Here is a 19,225-nt window from a genome sequence, read left to right on the forward strand (position 1 = left end):
TCAAGATATGGTTTGGGTCTCAGGAATAAGGATGAGCTTCAGCCAGCCCATTTACAAGAGTGAAGATGCAAATTCCTAGAGACTGGAGTTGCTGAAATTCCTCCTGCTGATGTTCAAATTGGTTCTTCACTAAAGTGATTAAGGTCAAGGGGACTCAGCTGAGGAAGAGAAGAGGCGAGGAAAGGAGAAGGGAAGGTAGAATCTAGAGCCAGGTATAATCCAACATCATTTGATCTGAAAGGGGCTGGCTTTTATTTCTCAGCATTTGTAAGCAAGCCAATATATCTGAAATCCCAAGCAAAATTATAAAGCTTGGTCTTCTCCTTTCATCACCCTCAACCACACACACACAAACCATGGAACAAATACCCCAGAGCACCAGGAAGACTTTGTTCCCTTCCCAGAACTTGCTTTGAGCTCCTTCAGTATGCCAGGCACTATGCTATGAATTGAGACTCTTCAGAGTGCAGTACCAGCAGCCTTGGCCTTCGACACTCCTGTCCAGTTATGGAGACAGACATGCAAACAGATCACTCCCATCAGTGTAGGAAGGCCCATGCTGGAGGTGTTCCTGAGTTTCCTGGCCACTGAGGAAGGGCCTTGAAGTGGAGGTGGGTAGGAGAGAGGATGCGGGAGGCAAAACAAGAAGGAGACTTGGAGGGGAGACGCAACACCATGTGTGCCAGGAACCACAGGTACTTCACTGCTTCCTGAGCACCAGCTAAGCCAAGTGGAAGAGGGTGAGAGATCATGGGTTTTGGAGCCTGAAAGTCCTGGGTTCAAACCCTACCTCTACCCATACCATGTGTGTGACCTTGGGTATGTTGCTCGACCTCTGTAAACCTCAGTTTTCTCCTGTGATCATTTGGGGATCCAAAAAAAAAAGCATTTGAAATCTTTATTACTTAGTAAAATGTCCATATTCCTAAGAGGATGGCGATAAGGAGGAACACATTCAAAAATAAGATACATACCATACTGGTTACTAAAACTGCTTAACATTTATTGCTTCTTTTGGGGTTAGTAAGTTGTAAGCCTCATTAGATGCATACACTAAGAAATGGAATTGATTAGACTTGACCGTAGGAATAGATCAAACTATGTCCCCTTCTTGTTCCAAGTTTCCTCCAAAAGTAGTATTTTGTTTTTCTTCATCCTTGTACAGATACATTTAGTAGAGCTTACCACATAGCCTTCCCCTAACAAATTCCAAAGATGTCCACTGCCCCCTTATGTAATGAGGTACAATCAATGATCAATTAGCCATGCTAGTGGCTAATAGACAAGGAGAACATCTCCATAATCTCTCCAAAGATGGCAAATTATGGCTATTTGTTTCTTTTTGGTTTTGCAGCATTTTTTTTTAAAGACAAGGTCTCACTCTGTCCCCCAGGCTGAAATGCAGTGGCACGATCATGGCTCACTGCAGCCTCAACCGCCTGGGCTCAAGTGATCCTCCCACCTCAGCCTCCCAAGTAGCTGGGGCTATAGGCAGAGGGCATCACACCAAGCTAATTTTTAAATTTTTGGTAAAGACAGGATTTCACCATGTTGCCTAGGCTGATCTCGAACTCCTGAACTCAAGTGATCCACCCACCTTGGCCTCCCAAAGTGCTGGGATTATAGGCATGAGGCACTGTGCCTGATTGTAGATTTTTTAAAATTTACCATATACTTGCAAATGAAATAATCTGATTATCTGGAGATTCCCAAGAGTTCAATGAAGATGATGGAAGAAACACTATGAAAACATAACCTGGGAGGAGCTTGACAACTGTTTGGCATCATTGTTCTGTCTTCCTACTTAGAAGTCTTTTCTTCCGAGTCCACATTGAAAATAGACAGTACCTCTTCACCAGTGGGTAAAATTACTAAGAACTGAGGATAAGCTAGAGATAACCTTCTGCCAAGTCAAGGCACAGCTGGAATTCATGCCATGATTTTCATCCACCACATTGAACAACTGATGCCTGCAGCCAGGCATTGGCCATAGTGGCTCCACCATTAGCAAAGATCAGTATTTAACGGTGATGGTTTTGATCTCAGTGAAGAAGTCGTAAGAGTCCTTGGCTCCTTCTCTACCTATTCCAGAACTCTTCATCCCCCCGAAAGGAAGGTTCAGCTCCCTGATGAGCCAGCAGTTGGTCCAGACCAAGCCGGACTGCAGCTTCTTAGCCACCCGGTGGACGCGCCCCACATTGCTGGACCACACAGTAGCCGCCAGCCCATACTTAACGTTGTTGGCTCTTTCAATCACCTCCTCTTCACTGTCAAAGGGGACGACACACGTCACTGGACCAAATATCTCTTCCATCATGCAGCAGGATTCATCCTTAATGTCTGTTATCACTGTGGGAAGCATAAAGTAGCCTGCCTGGTTCCTGGCAGGGAGGCTCAACTTATCCACTCCCTCACCGCACCAAATGTGGGCACCTTCAGCAAGAGCTCTCTTGATGTAACTTCTGACCTGCATGGGTAAAAATCATAATTAGCGATGTCTTACCATGTGGCTTCACACAAATCAGCAGAAAATTCAATGTTTTCTAATCATCTCGGAAGGAGGGATAAGGTCATTCCTAAGAAATCTATGGTCGATTATCTTATCACTCAGCTGCTAAGCCAGAGGGCAGAGGTGCTCCAAGCATCATTTGGGCATTCACCTTTCATACATAAGGGAGGGAAGTAATTATTTAATGTCTAAGTGCCAGGAACTCAGATAAGTGCTTTTCATACAATCTCACTTGATTGTCTCAAAACATTATTAGCTATTGTTAATCTATTATTATCTTCTATTTGCTGATAGTGTAATTGAGTGTAAAAAATATGAATGGTTCATAGAGCTAATAAACAGTAAAGTTAGAATTCACACTCAGTTATATTCTGTAGCTAAATACACGAAAGAATATTTTCTCCCTTTTTGGGAGCTATGTCCATTGCAGAAAATGGGAAAAGAAAGATGTGTAAGATTTAGTTAAAGGCCATAATGCCCTTTAATAGATGAGCTTCCAGAACAAATCATTTCTAATTTCTAGTCTTGTTACTGAATATACTCTGAAAATGTATTTAGGTAATATATTTTAGCTAACTATAATGGGAAATAAATTATGTAGCAAGTTAACTCAGTGACTCAGAGATAATGACAGATGTATATTAACAATGGTTGTAGAAATAGCTCATAATAATTATATATACAAAACATTGTTGAAGTCATAATTATATGTTTTTCTACCCCAAGGGGTATTATAAGCAAAAGAGAAGTATAAAAGTAGTCCTAAAAATTAAAAATGTAGAACAGCAGTAAAGAAGTAAACCAAAGACAGGGTAAATTTTGCAATAATGTTTTGGATTTTTACTAATCTATCGAGCATTCTGCCCCAGGATTACATTAGAACTCCACTGTAGAACTATATTCAGTGTAGAACTATATGTATATTTTCCATGTAAAATAGAGATAATATTATTCTATTATTAAATTTGCTCCAAGTTTGTAGAATTAATAAGCCATGAAGTTAAAGACTTTTTTTACAGACAGTGTCTCACTCTGTCACCTGGGCTGCAATGTAGTGGCACGACCATGGCTTGCTGCAGCCTTGAAGACTCCTGGACTGAAGAGATCCTCCCACCTCAGCCTCTCGAGTAGCTGAGCCTATAGACACAAGTCATCACGTCTAATTCATTTTGTTTAATTTCCTATAGAGATGGGGTCTTGCTATGTTGCCCAGGCTGGTCTTCAACTCCTGGTCTCAAGGGATCCACCCAAAGTGCTGGGATTACAGGAATGAGCCACCATACCCAGCTCAAGACTTTTTAAAAAATAGAACATTTGGTACAGATCTATATTCCCTTCCATTAACTTCCACTCCCAACATCCATAGTGATCTCAAAGCTTTCCCAGAACATACGCTATTCTAGTTTGTGGGTAGAAACTAAAATAAGTTTGTACCTCTCTTGATCCCTACTCTCTTTCTTTTTTTGAAAATAACTCATCCACACTAATTAAAAGGTTCCATAGGTGAGTGTCCTGTGTGAATAGGGGAATGGAGGTGCAGCTGTCTGGAGGCCCTGCTGGGATGCAGTGGCTGAACTTCATCAACGATTCAGCACGGCATGAGGAGTACCTGGCTTTAGACCATTATGTCGAATGAGATCACATGATTTATCTCTCAGAAGCTCTTGGAATCATAAAAGATAAAGAGAAGTGTCAGTCTTCAAACTGTGAACTTATCAAAACATTTAATATATAAGGTGACTCATAGTAATTGAATTCATTTCCTAGAGAAAGTATGACTAGATAATATCTACCCCAGCAGCTCGGGAACAGAGATTTTCAATAAATTCTGGGGGGGAGAAAAAAACCATGACTAGTAATATGCTATAAATGTAAGAAATTATTATAAAATTTTTTCTTCAGGAGAGAGAATAGTTAGTACTCAGTAGCTTTAGACATAAAATCAGAGCACAGGGGTTAGAAGAGTAACCCGAGAGCCAAGCTGTATTCAAATCCCAGTTCACCCATTTACTAGCTGAGGGCTTTTAGATGTTCTGTGCCTCAGTTTCCTTATCTGAAACATAGAATTAACACAGTCACTAATTCATAGGGCTCTTGAAAGGATTAAATAAAATAATATGTACAAAAGATTTAGCATGACGCCTGGTACGTAGTAAGCTTTTTGACTGTCAGCCTCTGTTGTTATTGATGATGTTGGTGATGATGATGAACTGACTGACCTGACACTTATTAGCTGAGAGACCTCAGAGATGCCCCTCATTCTGTAGGTCGGGTTTTTTACCTGACAAAAGGGGACAGGAAACTGCAACAGTGGGCCTTGGTTAGGTCTGAAGCCTGGCCCTAGCAGGGGATGCACCCGTCAGCTTCTTCTGTGCTTCCTCCAGCCTCATTGTAAACTCTCCAGAATTCTCTCTATATAGTTGCCTGCATCTTTGGGTAGGCAGGTACACAGCCAGATCCTCCAGAGTGTCAAGTAGGGAAGGATTCAGGAGGTAGAAAGAAAAACAAAAAGCAACCCTGCGAAAAGGCAAATGGAGACTTATCTTCAATCCACAAGGATAGAATCCCCTGCAGGTTACTGAGCATTCCCATGGAGTCACTGGGACCCTGGGAAATCATACCTCCATTTAGGAGCACGCTGTATCTCCATAAGTCCTTGAGCCCTTGGCCATTACAAAACAACTTTTACATATTCTAATTGGATTATTTCACCAAAGGCAACGCCACCTATTGTGGCAATCACGCAGAGGTAGGGCGGACATGAAAACTCCAGACTCCACATGGCCAATTTGATTTGTAGAAGACAAAAACACACCGCAGGAGTAGAGAGTGCTGGAATGCAGATGGCAGCCCAGTCTTCCTGGGCACTCAGCCCCAAAACTTCCTGGGGTAACACGAGGAAAGATGACCGTCAGCAGAGGGCATCCGCTGCCTCCTCCAGCCCAGATGGTTTGGCACACGGAACTGAAGAGTCACAATCTGAAGAGGCCATACTTAACATTTCTCTAGGTGTTTCTATTAGCTCTCTCCCAAAAGGCAGAGACAGCAGGGCTTTCTCGCTAGAACTGAGCTGAAAGCCTCATGAGGAGTCCAGCTGGTGGGAGGCTCACTCAGTGTAAAGCCATATCTCATTTCATCTGTGCACACACTCAGAGTGGAGCAGTGAGGATGGCAGATGCTCAGTGATCCTCTAAGCCACAGGAAGATGGGGTCAGCAGCCTGCTTCCCAGCAGGAGGTAGATCCTCCTGAGGCTTTATACAGAGGAGGTATTGCAGGCAGAGCTGAGAGGAGTTCTACTCTATGTGGGAGGGATCAGACAGAGAGGACAACAAAACAAAGCAAGCCACATAGATACCAGCGTATTAGATGTGCTGTGGTTATGGAAATACCATCCTTATTGTTTTTCCCTTGAAAAACTTGGCTGCTGATAAGTACCATTTTCAAGTTTTCAACAGTGAATAATTTTTTTTTCTTTTTTTGAGACAGAGTCTCACTCTGTCACCCAGGCTGGAGTGCAATGGTGTGATCTCGGCTCACTGCAACCTCTGCCTCCCGGGTGCAAGCGATTCTCCTGCCTCAGCCTCCCGAGTAGCTGGGGCTACAGGTGCGAGCCACTACGCCTGGCTAATTTTTGTATTTTTAGTAGAGATGGAGTTTCACCATGTTGGCCAGGCTGGTCTCAAACTCCTGACCTCAAGTGATCCACCCGCCTCAGCCTCCCAAAGTGCTGGGATTACAGGCATGAGCCACTGCACCCGATCTGACAGTGGATAACTTTTTAACCATGTCCAAAATCTTTCCCCTTTGAAGCAGTGGAATTTTGGAGCTTTCTGAGATGAGTGCAAACTATTTAGTTATGCTTAGTTTTAATAAGAATAGTTGCTGAAAAATTATTTTCTATAAGGATCAAGCAGAAAATTAAAAGTAGTTGATTGAAAAGTCTTCAGTTGAGTTAATAGTAATGTGCTGGTTTCTTAGCATGAACAGATGTACCTTAGGACTGTAAGATGCCAACAACAGGAAAAACTGGGTGAGTGGATATAAAAACTCTCTGCCTTTTCTTTGAAACGTTCTATAAATCTTAAATTATTACAAAGTAGAAGGATTATTTTGTTTTTTGAGATAGCATCTCACTGTCGCCCAGGCTGGAATTCAGTGGCATGATCTCAGCTCACTGCAACCTTGACTTCCTGGGGTTCAGGTGATCCTCCTGCCTCAGCCTCCTGAGTAGCTGGGACTACAAGCACACACTAGCACGCCTGGCTAAATTTTTTTGTATAATTTGTAGAGATAGGGTTTTGCCATGTTGCCCAGGCTGCTCTGGAACACCTGGGCTCAAGTGATCTTCCTGCCTCAGCCTCCCAAAGTGCTAGGATTACAGGCATGAGCTACCATGCCCAGCGAAGGTTTATTAAAAAAAAAAAAAAAAGAAGAAGAAAAATTGACTGAGAGAGAAAGCATTCAATGGTAAAAATATCTAGGGGCTTTCAAAAGTTTTTTTTTAAAGATAAATTTGAGTTTATGGCCTTATATTTTAATGTGGTCAGAAACATTTGATAACTGCTAAGATTCATCATTTCCAAAGTGATCGATGGCACCTAAGTATACTAAATTGAAATGATATTAAGATAATACAACTAACATGTGAAACGGATGCTTGATTTTCAGGCATAATTTGGTTTAGTAGAAGATGGCATTTCTGGACTTAGATACGTCCAGAAGAAGCTGGCACCATGTCTAGGGCTTTGCCAATATTTCAAGTTTTAAAAATATTGAATAAAATAAGTTGTTTAGATCTATTAGAAATCTTGGTTTTAAAAATATTGAATATAATAAGTGATTTAGATCTATTAGAAATCTTGGTTTTAAAAATATTGAATATAATAAGTGGTTTAGATCTATTAGAAATCTTGGTTTTTGTCCACAGCTTCTGCAGCTGGGATGCTAGAACTAATGAGGAATGAGGAATAGTGGCCTTTTCATTTCTCCTTCCTTTAGAGGAAGATGGGGTTGGTAAAAACATGGTGTATAAGATGGGGTGGTGTAAGCACTACGTTAAGGCAAATTTATTATTAGGGAGGTGCAAGGGATGAAATTTAGTTGTAAAAATATTAGGAGCTCTGACACGAGAATCTTCTTGCTGGGAGTCATTGTGGTCAAGCCTGGCAAAGTACTCTAGGTCCCCTGATTCCCTGCATGCACAGCTTGGACCTGGCCAGGACAAGGGGAGCCCGAGGGAAACCAAGCTCTCCCTGCATGTCTTAGTCTGGATTCAGATAAGAACTTGCTTGAAAAAATCCAAGTAGGGAGCTGGGCTGAGGCAGAAGGAGGACCGGCCAGAGAGGGACACATCTTCAGAAACTCAGAGTAGGGTGTCCCTCCCACCTGTATGCCGGGGCTACTGGGACATGCACTTGCAAACTGAGTCCTCTGCTACCATCTGCCACGGACAGAGTCCTCATACATACTTGCCTGATAACAACAACTATCACAGGAGACTCTACCAAAACCACAACCTTGCACAAAGGCCACCGCAACCTTGCCCAAAAACTACTTCTACAAGGATGTTTATACAGTAACTGTCCACTCAACCTTGGACTGGTGCCCCCATTTAATCATAAATCACCCTTATTATTGATCCTTGTAGCCAATAATAATTGTTTCAAAACAACATTCTGTCACCTTCCTCATTTTACCTTTAAAAACCCTCGTCTTCCTTTACCTCCCTGGCTATGCCCAGAATCCATCCCAACACACCTATCCCAGTTTATAATCTTCTGGCATTCATTCCCAAATAAAGTCACTTTTATTTTCTTTAGAGGGTCCTTCTCTATGTTGTTACTTTAGGTTGAAAGATTCTAACCACAAACCTACTAAAGAAAAGGTAAACTAGGTCTTCTCTGTGGAGTCACTCACGGACACAATGTTCAGGGTATATATTTTACTCTAGGGAAAAATATGGATATTTTATGCTGAAATATTCTGACACCTAAACTCACTAAATTCTGTGCTTATTTTATGGGTGAAGAAAACTACTAGGAATCACCAAAACACAAAACTAAAGTTTGAGAATTTGGGAGGCATTCCAAATGTGAATGGTGTCTTTAACTAAATATTATAATAGAAATATCTTGGTACCTTTTTAATAAGTTGATTCTTGAGAAACAGAAGAACAGTGGAGAAATATGAACCTGCAGAAATTTTTTCACTTGTATATTTGTAGTAATGCTGCAGAAATCTGAAATTATTTTTGATAATAATCTAGATGTAATTTTTTAGATTCCTAAATTGGCATTTAAAAATTAGATTTGTATTAAAAAGTTAGATTTGTATACTATTGAGGTATAAAAGATCCATATTTAACCAAATGTTTTCAGAAAACTAGATACCAAAACTACTCGTGACCTAAGCTGGAATCACCAATACTTGTACCAATGATGAAGAGTTCAAGAGGAATTTCAAGCCAAACCTCAAAGGCATGTATGCGTCTATATGGCCCCTTTATCATTGTTATGATTTAATGATCAGTGATACTAGAGGCTCTGGGCTCGGATGGTTTCAAGCATTTCCTTGAAGAAGTGCTGGGTTTTAGTTTTCATGTTTATTTTGTTTTTCCTTTCAGAGTCTTGATGCTGGCCAGAGACAGCCAGGACCTGTGCATTTTGGACCCATTCCAGGTAGTTTAAGCTAAGGATCAAAAACAATTCAAGGAAAATGGATACCTTAAATTTGGGGGATATATTGTAACTGGAACACATCATGTGGTGTTAATTCAGTCATTCACCCAACAAATACTATGCACCTACTATGTTCCAGGAGCTTTCTAGAGTCTAAAGATACAGCAATGAATAAAACTGACCAAGAAGCTGACATTCTAGTCCAGAGAAGATAGTAAAGGGATAAGATATATATATTGCATGTCAGATGACAGTAAGAACCGTGGAGAAAAATAAAGCTCCAAAGAAGTCAAAGTTTTCAAAGGCACCACTGTATATAGGGTAGGCAGGAAAGCCCTCATTCAGGTGACATCTACTCTCAGAAGGGGAAGGAGAGAGCCATGCGTACATCTGAAGGAAGAGCATTCCAGGCAGCGTGAGCAACAAGAGCAAGGGCCGAGAAGGAGGAGGGTGCCTGGCATTTTCCAGGAAGAACAGGGAGGCCAGTATGCAGGAGTGGAATGAGGAAAGGGAAGGTCACAGAGGTAATGGGACAGATTGTAGCCAGTTTCTTAGGTTATTCTAAAGACTTAGGCATTGACTGTGAGTAACATGGGGTACGACCATACATAGCATGACACATCATCACCAGTGATGAAATAACTATGATATTAGAGCAAGGTTTAAAAGGTAATTTAGCTACATTAGAAATATCAGCATAGACTCAGGACCCTTCTTTTTTTTTTTTTTTTTTTTTGAGACAGGGTCTCATTCTGTGACCCAGACTGGAGGGCAGTGGCGGAATCTGCAACCTCCACCTCCCAAGCTCAAGCAATTCTCCTGCCTCTGCCTCCCAAGCAGCTGGGATTATAGGCATGTGCCACTACTGCCCGGCTAATTTTTGTATTTTTAGTAGAGACACGGTTTCACCATGTTGGCCAGGCTGGTCTTAAACTCCTGACCTCAAATGATCTGCCCGCCTCAGCCTCCCAAACTGCTGGGATTACAGGCATAAGTCACCGCACCCGGCCAGGACCCTTCTTAAAAAAGACAGTGTGGCCAGGCATGGTGGCTCACACCTGTAATCCCAGCACTTTGGGAGGCCAAGGTGGGCTGATCACCTGAGGTCAAGAGATCAAGATCACCCTGGCCAATGTGGTGAAACCCCATCTCTACTAAAAACATAAAAATTAACTGGGTGTGGTGGCACACACCTGTACTCCCAGCTACTTGGGAGGCTGAAGCAGGAGAACTGCTTGAACCCAGGAGGTGGAGGCTGCAGTGAGCCAAGACCATGCCATTGCACTCCAGCCTGGGTGACAGAGTAAGACACTATCTCAAAAAAAAAAGGGCAGTGTGTGTGAAGCACCACAGGGTTTTAAGCCACCTCTTCTTGACTTCTTCTTGGATATTATTGGGCCACTTGTCATGTAATAGGAAATCCCCTAATGGGCACCCTTAAGCTCAAATGCTTGTCTTGATTGCCATTCTCCACTGAAAGGAATCAAGGCTCAGTAGAGAGAGATCTTGTTGTCCATGTGCAGCAGAGCTGTTGAGACCATCTGAGGCTGCCTGTTGTCAGAGGACAGAGATGCCTACAGGTGGGCCTCCAGTGGGCTCAGAAGGACAGGAGAGCAGGTTAAAGAGAGGGACCCTGGAGTAGTTTTAAAGGTGAGGGCATGTTGCCCATCTAGTGTTGCATTTCATAAACACATAGCATCTGCAATCTATGCCAATTACTAGAACTCATTAGCGTCTTGTATAAGTCATCACAATATTAAATATTTAATTCTCCAGCAGTGGCCCATTTCAGTTTAGTACATGTTAAAAAAAAAAAAAAAAAAAAGAAGAAGAAGAAGAAGAAGAAGCCTCTTGTGGCCAAGCAGGAACATACTGGGCATCAAAAATATTGTATGAAAGTCCACAGGAATTACAACACATTGAAGACAAATATTTAGAGTATCAGAGAGAAAAGCCATAGCTGCCAATATGAGTCAAAGTGTGGCATCAATTTCTCTCTCTCCCTTTCTCCTACACACACACGCGTGCGTATACACACACACAGAGAGAGATCATTCAACTGATACAGAAAAGTCAATACTTTTATTTGTTTCACTAGTATATATTCTCTCACTGGGTAACTAAAATAGTTAATATGGCAGCGACTAAAATAGAAAAAAAAATGGTGTATCTGTTGAGTTGATACAGAAAGAACTTTGAAATTCTGAGTGAGTGAATTGCACAGGGAACCTCACACTGAAGTATTGCCTGAACCTGCTGAAAGGTACTCTAGGAGGTTAATTTTTGTTCCACTCCTTCCTGTTTCCCAGGAAGCAGTCCGGGGCATACTAACATTGTTTTTCACCAGTCATTTGCAGGTGTGCACAGGCAGGCAGGGAGCCCTAGTGACCAAAAGAGCCAGAAGGAGAGAGAACAAGGGAGTCTCTTGAACCTGGAAAATCTTCACTCCATGAAGGACCATCCACAACTGTTGGTCTCCCTGGACATTCTGGGGACCACTGCCTGTGTACCTGCAATCTTGTAGGTAAATTTAGCTGGAGAAAAACACGCCATGCTGGTCATCCTCACTTTAAATAAATGACCACAAGCCTCAAGTGAGCCCTTTGAGCTGCTCTGCTAATAACTTCGTCATTTCCCAGTCCTTTCTCTCTCCTGACCTACTGCGAGATTATTTCATACCCTCTCCTCCCTCTTGAAACCTTCAACACCTTTTCCCCTCCTCACCCTGATGCCTATTTCACTGAGAAAACAGAAGAAATAAGGACAGGCCTTCAAGCTACTTCATCTTTCCATCTGCAGGCAACTGTGTTGCAGTGTCCTGAAAGTCAAAGTTAAATATAGTCAATGTGGGAGTGCACTGTGCAGTGTCGGATTTCTACAAACTTACGTAAATGCTCTGTCTCTCATTGGCTGGCTGATGGGGACAAGTTTCCCTCAGTGGCACTGAGCTGAAAGCAGAGTCCTCTGACTCCAAAATGTATGATTTATTTTGGGAGTCACATCTTGTAATAAATTAAAATAACCCTAAATTGCAGTCAAGGGCCAGATCTGCTTTTTTTAAAAAATGACCCTGAAGATCTGAATTTCATCAATCACTCAGAGACTATCAGTGGTTTCTTCCAGATGGGTTACCCCTGGTCCCCCACTGACTAAGGACGATACGATTTGGACTGTTTGTGTTGGCACTTCTGGCTATAAACCAGAGGCAGGCCTTTTCCAAAGAGAATGTTTGCCTGTGGAAATCACTGGCACTTTTCCATATCACCGTTATTCGCTGATCTTTATGTTTTGAAATTTGGCTTCCCCTCTCTACTGGTGTTATCTCCATGCCAACTTCTCAAGTTCATTAATTTCATGTGGATGCACTTTCACCGGGACTGCATTTGCATATTCATATCCACAATGTTTAGACTCTGTGTCCACAAATTCTCCCAGGTTATAATTTTTCAAAAATGGGGTAGTAACTAACAATATTTCAGAGCCCAATGTGTGCTATGCTTGTACTGAGCTTCTCTTCAAATAAGAACTTATTCTGTAACTTACATGGCAGAAATTTACTTACTTTCTCCAAATGTGCTTTACTTATCAGAGCACCCATGCTCACCAATGGATCAGAGGGAATGCCAACTTTCCACTTTCTGGTAGCTTCTACAAATCTCTTTAAAAATTCACTATAGATGCTCTTCTGGACAAAGATCCTGCTGGTACAGAGACAGATTTCACCCTGCCAAGAATGAGAACAGGGATAAGGCTGCAGACACTCTCCTTCATGGATAGACCACCCTGCACTTTTGAGTACCTGCCATGTATCAAGCACTGGTCTAGGCAATGGGGTACAATGGTAAATAAGACAAAGTTCCCACCATGTGGAACACATAGTCTTGTGGGAAAGACACAAGTAACAAAAACACAAGTAAATAAACTCAATAAATAATATAAGTTCAGGTTGTGATCAAAGCTGTGAAAGAAAATTAAGCAGAGGATGGGAATGGAAACTGATTGCATGGGCAGGGACAGCTATTTTACTAAAGGGAGTCTTGGAGGGCACTTGCAAAGAGAGGATATTTGCATGAAATCTTGACTGATGTGAAGGCATGAGATGGGAAAAGATCTGGAGGTGGGGAATTCTTCAAAGTACAGAAGACCTGCGGCAGGAATGAACTGGCGTGCATGAGGAAAAGCAAGAAGGTGGGTGGGGCTGAGGCTGGAAGAGGAGGCAGGGACAGGAGGTGCGTCATAGGAGAGGAGGTCAGGAGGCTAGCAAGGCTCTATCGTGCAGTCTCACAGGTTCATAAAGAGATTACGTTTTATTCTCAGTATCATGAAAAAATAAGGAAAGGTTTTAAGCATCAGAATGATATGATCAGATTTACATTTTAAAATGCTCATTGTGGCAGCCATGGGAAAATAGGATGGAAGGAAACAAGTGTGGGAACAGAGCAGAGGAGTTAAGAGAATATTCCAGAAGTCCAGGTAGCTGGGACCAGGGAGGCATCCATGGAGATGCAGAGGAGTGAAAAGGACCCACTGAGTTCAACAGATTTTTCCAGGGGCACGGGACCTCCAAAGTGTGATGAAGCTGGCATAGATGCACTGGAGAAGTGATGGGATTCAGGATATACCTTAAAGACAGAACCAACAGGACCTGTCAATGGAAAGAGAGGGCAAGAACAAGAGCAGGCTGCAGAGTGGATGGTGGTGCTGTTCCCTGGAAGGCAGACATGAGGTGGAAGGAAGATTGGTATTGCAAGGAAGGGAGAGGGAGGGAAACGAGAGCTCTGATTTGGGCACGCTGGGTTTCAGATGCCTCACAGACATCAAATAGAGATGCTGAGTGTGCAGGGGAGGGGTTATAACAGATTTCTCAGTGAAAAATAACCCTATCATTTGAACATAGCATATAACAGTTTAGACTTAGACTTAGCATGTAACCACATTCTAGACTTTCAAAGCATTATTTATGCATGACAAGTACATAAATGCATAAATATTTTCACCATGTTTGTGTTTGACTTCACAACAATCCTAGGAAATAGAAGGTTCCTGATTTTCTTGGTATTTGTACAAAGGTTCATTGTCCAGATTAAACTGTTAATGTTTTGAAATGATACATTATTTTTGCAACCAGGATCGCTGTTAGGATCATCTCCACATCTAGCTTGGGAAATGTCTAAACACTTGATAGTTTCATTTGCACAAGTGCCCTGTGACATCAGGGAAGGAGAGCATGACGAAGAGGCTAAAGGGGTTTACCCAGTTCCCTGTTGCTCAGTGCCTAGAAAGCGTAGGTAAGCATACCAGGATGCCCACAAGAAAGACTTTGGAGACAGTAAGAAAAGGACAGTATCGTTCGTTGAGCGCCTATCGTCAAGCCAGACACTGTGCAGGGTGCTTTCCTCATTATAAATAATTCTGTAGCCTGTTAGCTTTTCCAGTTTATAGTTAGGAGAAAAAGTTTTGAATTAGTACATGTCCAAGGTCACACAGAGATGCTTCAAAAAAGCCAATTACATTCAATTAAGGAAGAAAAATGCACGACACAGAATTCATCGCTCAGCTAAATCAAGCTGCTTTATTTATTTTGCCTAAAATCCATTTGTGACCTTGGATTAGCCAATTAGTTAGGTGTATGTCTCTTTCCCTATTTCCTTTTTAAAACAACCCCAAAAGGAAGGTTCTCTGGGCAAACTCAAATCCTAGCACAATTCTGGTAGGAGAGAAGATTACACTTCTTATCTCCGTTTTCAGAATTTGTTTTCTTTGTTTGTTTGTTTGTTTTTGAGATGGATTATTGCTCTTATCTCCCAGGCTGGAGTGCATTGGTGCTAACTCGGACACTGTAACCTCCACCTCCCAGATTTAAGAGAATCTCCTGCCTCAGCCTCCCGAGTAGCTGAGATTACAGGCACCCACCACTATGCCCGGCTAATTTTTGTGTTTTTAGTAGAGATGGAGTTTTGCCATGTTGGCCAGGCTGCTCTTGAGCTCCTGACCTCAGGTGATCCACCCACCTCGGCCTCCCAAAGTGCTGGGATTACAGGTGTGAGCCACCGTGCCTGGCCCCTCAGAATTTGTTTAATACAGAGTTTACCTTTCTCTCATCTTAGTTTCTCAGTCCACAAAATTTGTCCCTCCGTTGTTGTCTCTAAGCCATGAAAACACTTGGTTTAAATGTTCACCTGAAACTTGCTTAATGATTAAATTAATTGTATTGTAAAAGTATATTGTCTATTGATCCAGAAATTATATTTCTAGCCACTTCAAGAGTTACAGTGAGAGAAATAATTATGATTATCATGAAGATAATAATTTAAAATAACATTTTTCACTCTATACTCATGAAAACTCTGTTAGAAGACATCATTATTGTTCACATGATTTTATTAGTGAAGCAATGCAGGTTCAAAAGTTTATGCAATATTCAATGTTACCTGAGTTAGCTCAATACAGACATCTCTCATTTCACTGTTTCCTTCTATGAAGTTCTAAGTCTTTGGCCTATGTCTTTATTCTCTGTTAAAACAAAAATATCCTTTGAAGAAAATCATCCAGTGTTTACATACACCTGCTATATCCTGGGCAGTATTCTAAGCATTGACACTGAAAATACCATACAAAAGCAGGCAGCGTTTCCATCTTCTTGCAGCCTACAGTTTAGTTGATCTGGTCTAGTGTTCTTAACTCTTTGGAATGCCATAGCCTTAAAGAATCTGACAAAAACTACAGAGCCCAGAGAAATATCTGTTATGTAATTTCAGGAGCTACAACGATGCCCTGAAGCTGATCCATGAATCTATGCCGAGAAATCTTCTCTAGTCAGTTTCAGATATTTGGAACTCAGTGTATGAATGCATTTGGAATACTTTTGAAATGAGAATAAGGTTTACTGGGAATAGGACATTTGAACCACAAGCAAAGACAGGGTTTAAGAAAAGAATAAAAGACAAGACAGGGCAACTGTGTGAATAAAGAAATGGAGATGCTTGGAGCAGCAAAATCAATCATTCCACCCATGGCTGGTACCTGACAAAAGCTGTGCAACTCAAGAAGAGGAGTTTACTGAACAGAAGCTGTGACTCTGCAAGGCCACTAATTAATGTTAAAATTGAGCAGAGAGTTAAGGGAATCACACAATGTACTGATCCTGCTTTCTCGGAAATGGCACTGGATTGACCTGCTTGCTCCCAGGCATTGCACTGTGATGAAACAGACCCAGCTTAACAGGGCCACGGAGGGGAAGGAGAAGAACCCCCGGGGACATACCTGGTTGGCAAAGCTGGACCTGACGGTTGCCGGAATGCACTCATCCAGGTTGGCGTCCTCAAAGATGATGGCAGGATTCTTGCCCCCCAGCTCCAGGGAGAGCTTCTTGCAGTGGGGAGCGCTCAGCTGGGTGATCCGCTCGGCGGTGGGCTGGCTCCCAGTGAAGGAGATCAGGGGCACCTCTGGATGGGACACCAGTGCCTCACCCACCCTGGGCCCGGTTCCAAACACAATATTGACCACACCTGATGGAACACCTGGATAGGAAACAGTATCAGTTATAGTAATTCTCAGTATGTTGAAGAGTTCAAGTTACATGGAAATTCTCCTTTAAAGTCCAATCGCTTGAATGGGAGTGGGTGGGGATGGAGGAAGCACTTGGGTTTTACAACACTTGGAACTTCTATGGCTGCCTCTGGTTTAATAGCAAAGCAAAAACCACAGAGTCACCTCTGCCCACGGTACACACCAGGTGGGATTCCACTGGATGCTTTGCCCTAGAGAGATGCAGGGTGGAACATATTTTAGGTGATTCATTCCATAATACTGGCTAGGCCTTAGGGGTTGAGGATGCAGAGATAGTCTCAGGCAGGTCAAGCCCACTAGGGGAGCAGCATAATGCTCCATCTTGGTGTCCAGATGTCACAATGCAGTCACAATGCAGAGAGGTGTATACATGCTGTAGAGGTGCAAAGAAGAGATTGACTATGTTGGCCCAGGGAAGTAGGGCAAGGCTTCCCAGGGAGGGTGGGTTTCAGGTTGGAAGTCATGTCCACCATGCTTATAAACAGCATCATAACACTGTAGGGCCAACTTACAAGTACCACAAACAACCAAAAATGGGTGCCCCAATCTTTTCTATCACAAGACTCTGCTACCCTGTATCTTTGTGCACTTATGCATGTGTTCTCTTGTTTTATTATTTTATTTATTTATTTATTTTTGAGATGCAGTCTGGCTCTATTGCCAAGGCTGGAGTGCAGTGGCACCATCTCAGCTCACTGCAACCTCTGCCTCCCGGGTTCAAGAGATTCTCCTGCCTCAGCCTCCCAAGTAGCTGGGATTACAGGCGTGCACCACCACACCTGGCTAAATTTTGTATTTTTAGTAGAGAGGGGATTTCATCATGTTGGCCAGGCTGGTCTCGAACTCCTGACCTCAAGTGATCTTCCCACCTCGGCCTGCCAAAGTACTAGGATTACAGGCATGAGCCACTGCACTCAGCCTATCCATGATGTTTTCTGGACTTACTTGTTCATTGCCTGCACACAACTAGAAGGTATGCTAGCTAAGGGCAGAAACAGTATCTGTTCTTTGCTCTCCACTGTTTACTCTGTGCCACAGCCTAGTTTGGCATTGGGAAATAAAAATAAAATCCTAAGTTCTCCCAGTTGACTGAATGGAGCCTCTCTTGGCCAAAGGGATCCCAGAGAAACCTTAAAAACTGAGTTCCCAGCCATTATGAGATGAGAGGTCAAACACGCCATAGTATGACTCTTCCTTATTAATCTTTAACCAGAATTCTTTCCTGAGTGTAAGCAGAAACCAGCTCTAAAAAAACAAGAAATGGATAACCTATTCCTTTATTGCCTTTAGCTAACCATCTGAAACTGCAACCAAACTTTCCTCCCTCTTTGCGGTTTGGATATGACAGCTCACCAGTCTCACAACACATCCCTTCCTAAAAACTGACCACCATCTCTGGACTGGTTTTGGCTGACTTGCCGAGGATATGTAGTGAGGGTTTTCATGTCCTCTGCTTCACCTTTTGACGTCAGATGGCTAAAAACTCCACCCTCGGAACATGCTAAGGCTGCCATTTTTTGAGCACGTGATCCAGAAGTCATGTCCACCATGCTTATAAACAGCGTCATAACACTGTCAAATAACACTACTCGGGAGGCTGAGGCAGGAGAATCTCTTGAACCCGGGAGGCAGAGGTTGCAGTGAGCTGAGATGGTGCCACTGCACTCCAGTCTTGGCAATAGAGCCAGACTCCATCTCAAAAATAAATAAATAAAATAATAAAACAAGAAAACACATGCATAAATGCACGAAGATACAAGGTAGCAGAGTCTTGTGATAGAAAAGATTGGGGCACCCATTTTTGGTTGTTTGTGGTACTTGTAAGTTGGCCCTACAATTTTATGAGCACATTAAGCTCATCTGTGCATGCACCTGTTTCCCCTTTCATAAATATTCATGACTCCTCCCATATCCTACTGAATATGAATATTCAGCCACTCTGCTCAGGATAAATTTCTGTTCCCTTCACCCCTCCTCCAAGTACTTGTTCTCCGCTTTGGGCAGAAGCTACGCTTCCCAGCCTGCAAGATGGCCAGCCTGCAGGCTGCAACCCTTTATAAGAAATAAAACCCTCCTTTCCAAATGCATGAACCTTATGATTCTTCAGTCGATAGCACATGGAACTCAGACCAGTAAATGCAAACATTAGATAGGGTGCTTACTGTGGACTCACCACTGCTATCCATGACTTGCACCCTTCAGTCCTCACAACAACCTTAGGATGTAGGTAGTTTTATTACACTTAGTTTACCAGGAAGAAATTTGAGGCAAAGTGAGATTGAATAACAACCAGTAAGTAGCAAAGCTGACAGGTTAATGATTGTTAAGTAAATGAATGAGTGAATGAATGCTTAGTGTACATTACTCAAATTAGAAATGGTTCATGAATGGCGAAGCTTTAAAAAGAAAATCATCTTCATAATGTCCAAAAAGAAAGTCATCTGTATAATCATGCTGTGTCTAGGCAGT

At 42.4% G+C, this 19,225-nt stretch overlaps 1 protein-coding gene across 2 annotated transcripts in view; it reads right to left on the reverse strand.

The window, feature by feature from the left end:
- Positions 1 to 982: 982 nt before the first annotated feature.
- The window catches only part of ALDH8A1 (aldehyde dehydrogenase 8 family member A1), a 32,961-nt gene continuing 14,718 nt past the window's right edge, over positions 983 to 19,225 (reverse strand). Inside the window, exons 5-7 of one of the 2 annotated variants that reach the window (XM_024248587.3) lie at positions 16,451 to 16,707; positions 12,750 to 12,911; positions 983 to 2,467 (exon numbers count right to left, since the gene is read on the reverse strand). In XM_024248587.3, coding sequence (XP_024104355.1) covers positions 2,015 to 2,467; positions 12,750 to 12,911; positions 16,451 to 16,707 — 872 coding nt within the window. In that variant the 3' untranslated portion in view covers positions 983 to 2,014. Of the gene's footprint in view, positions 2,468 to 4,998; positions 5,027 to 12,749; positions 12,912 to 16,450; positions 16,708 to 19,225 lie in introns of those variants that run through there. The other variant, XR_008526462.1, reaches the window with a different exon arrangement.

The sequence above is a fragment of the Pongo abelii genome, chromosome 5 (genome assembly GCF_028885655.2).
Source record: "Pongo abelii isolate AG06213 chromosome 5, NHGRI_mPonAbe1-v2.0_pri, whole genome shotgun sequence".
Taxonomy (NCBI): Eukaryota; Metazoa; Chordata; class Mammalia; order Primates; family Hominidae; genus Pongo; species Pongo abelii.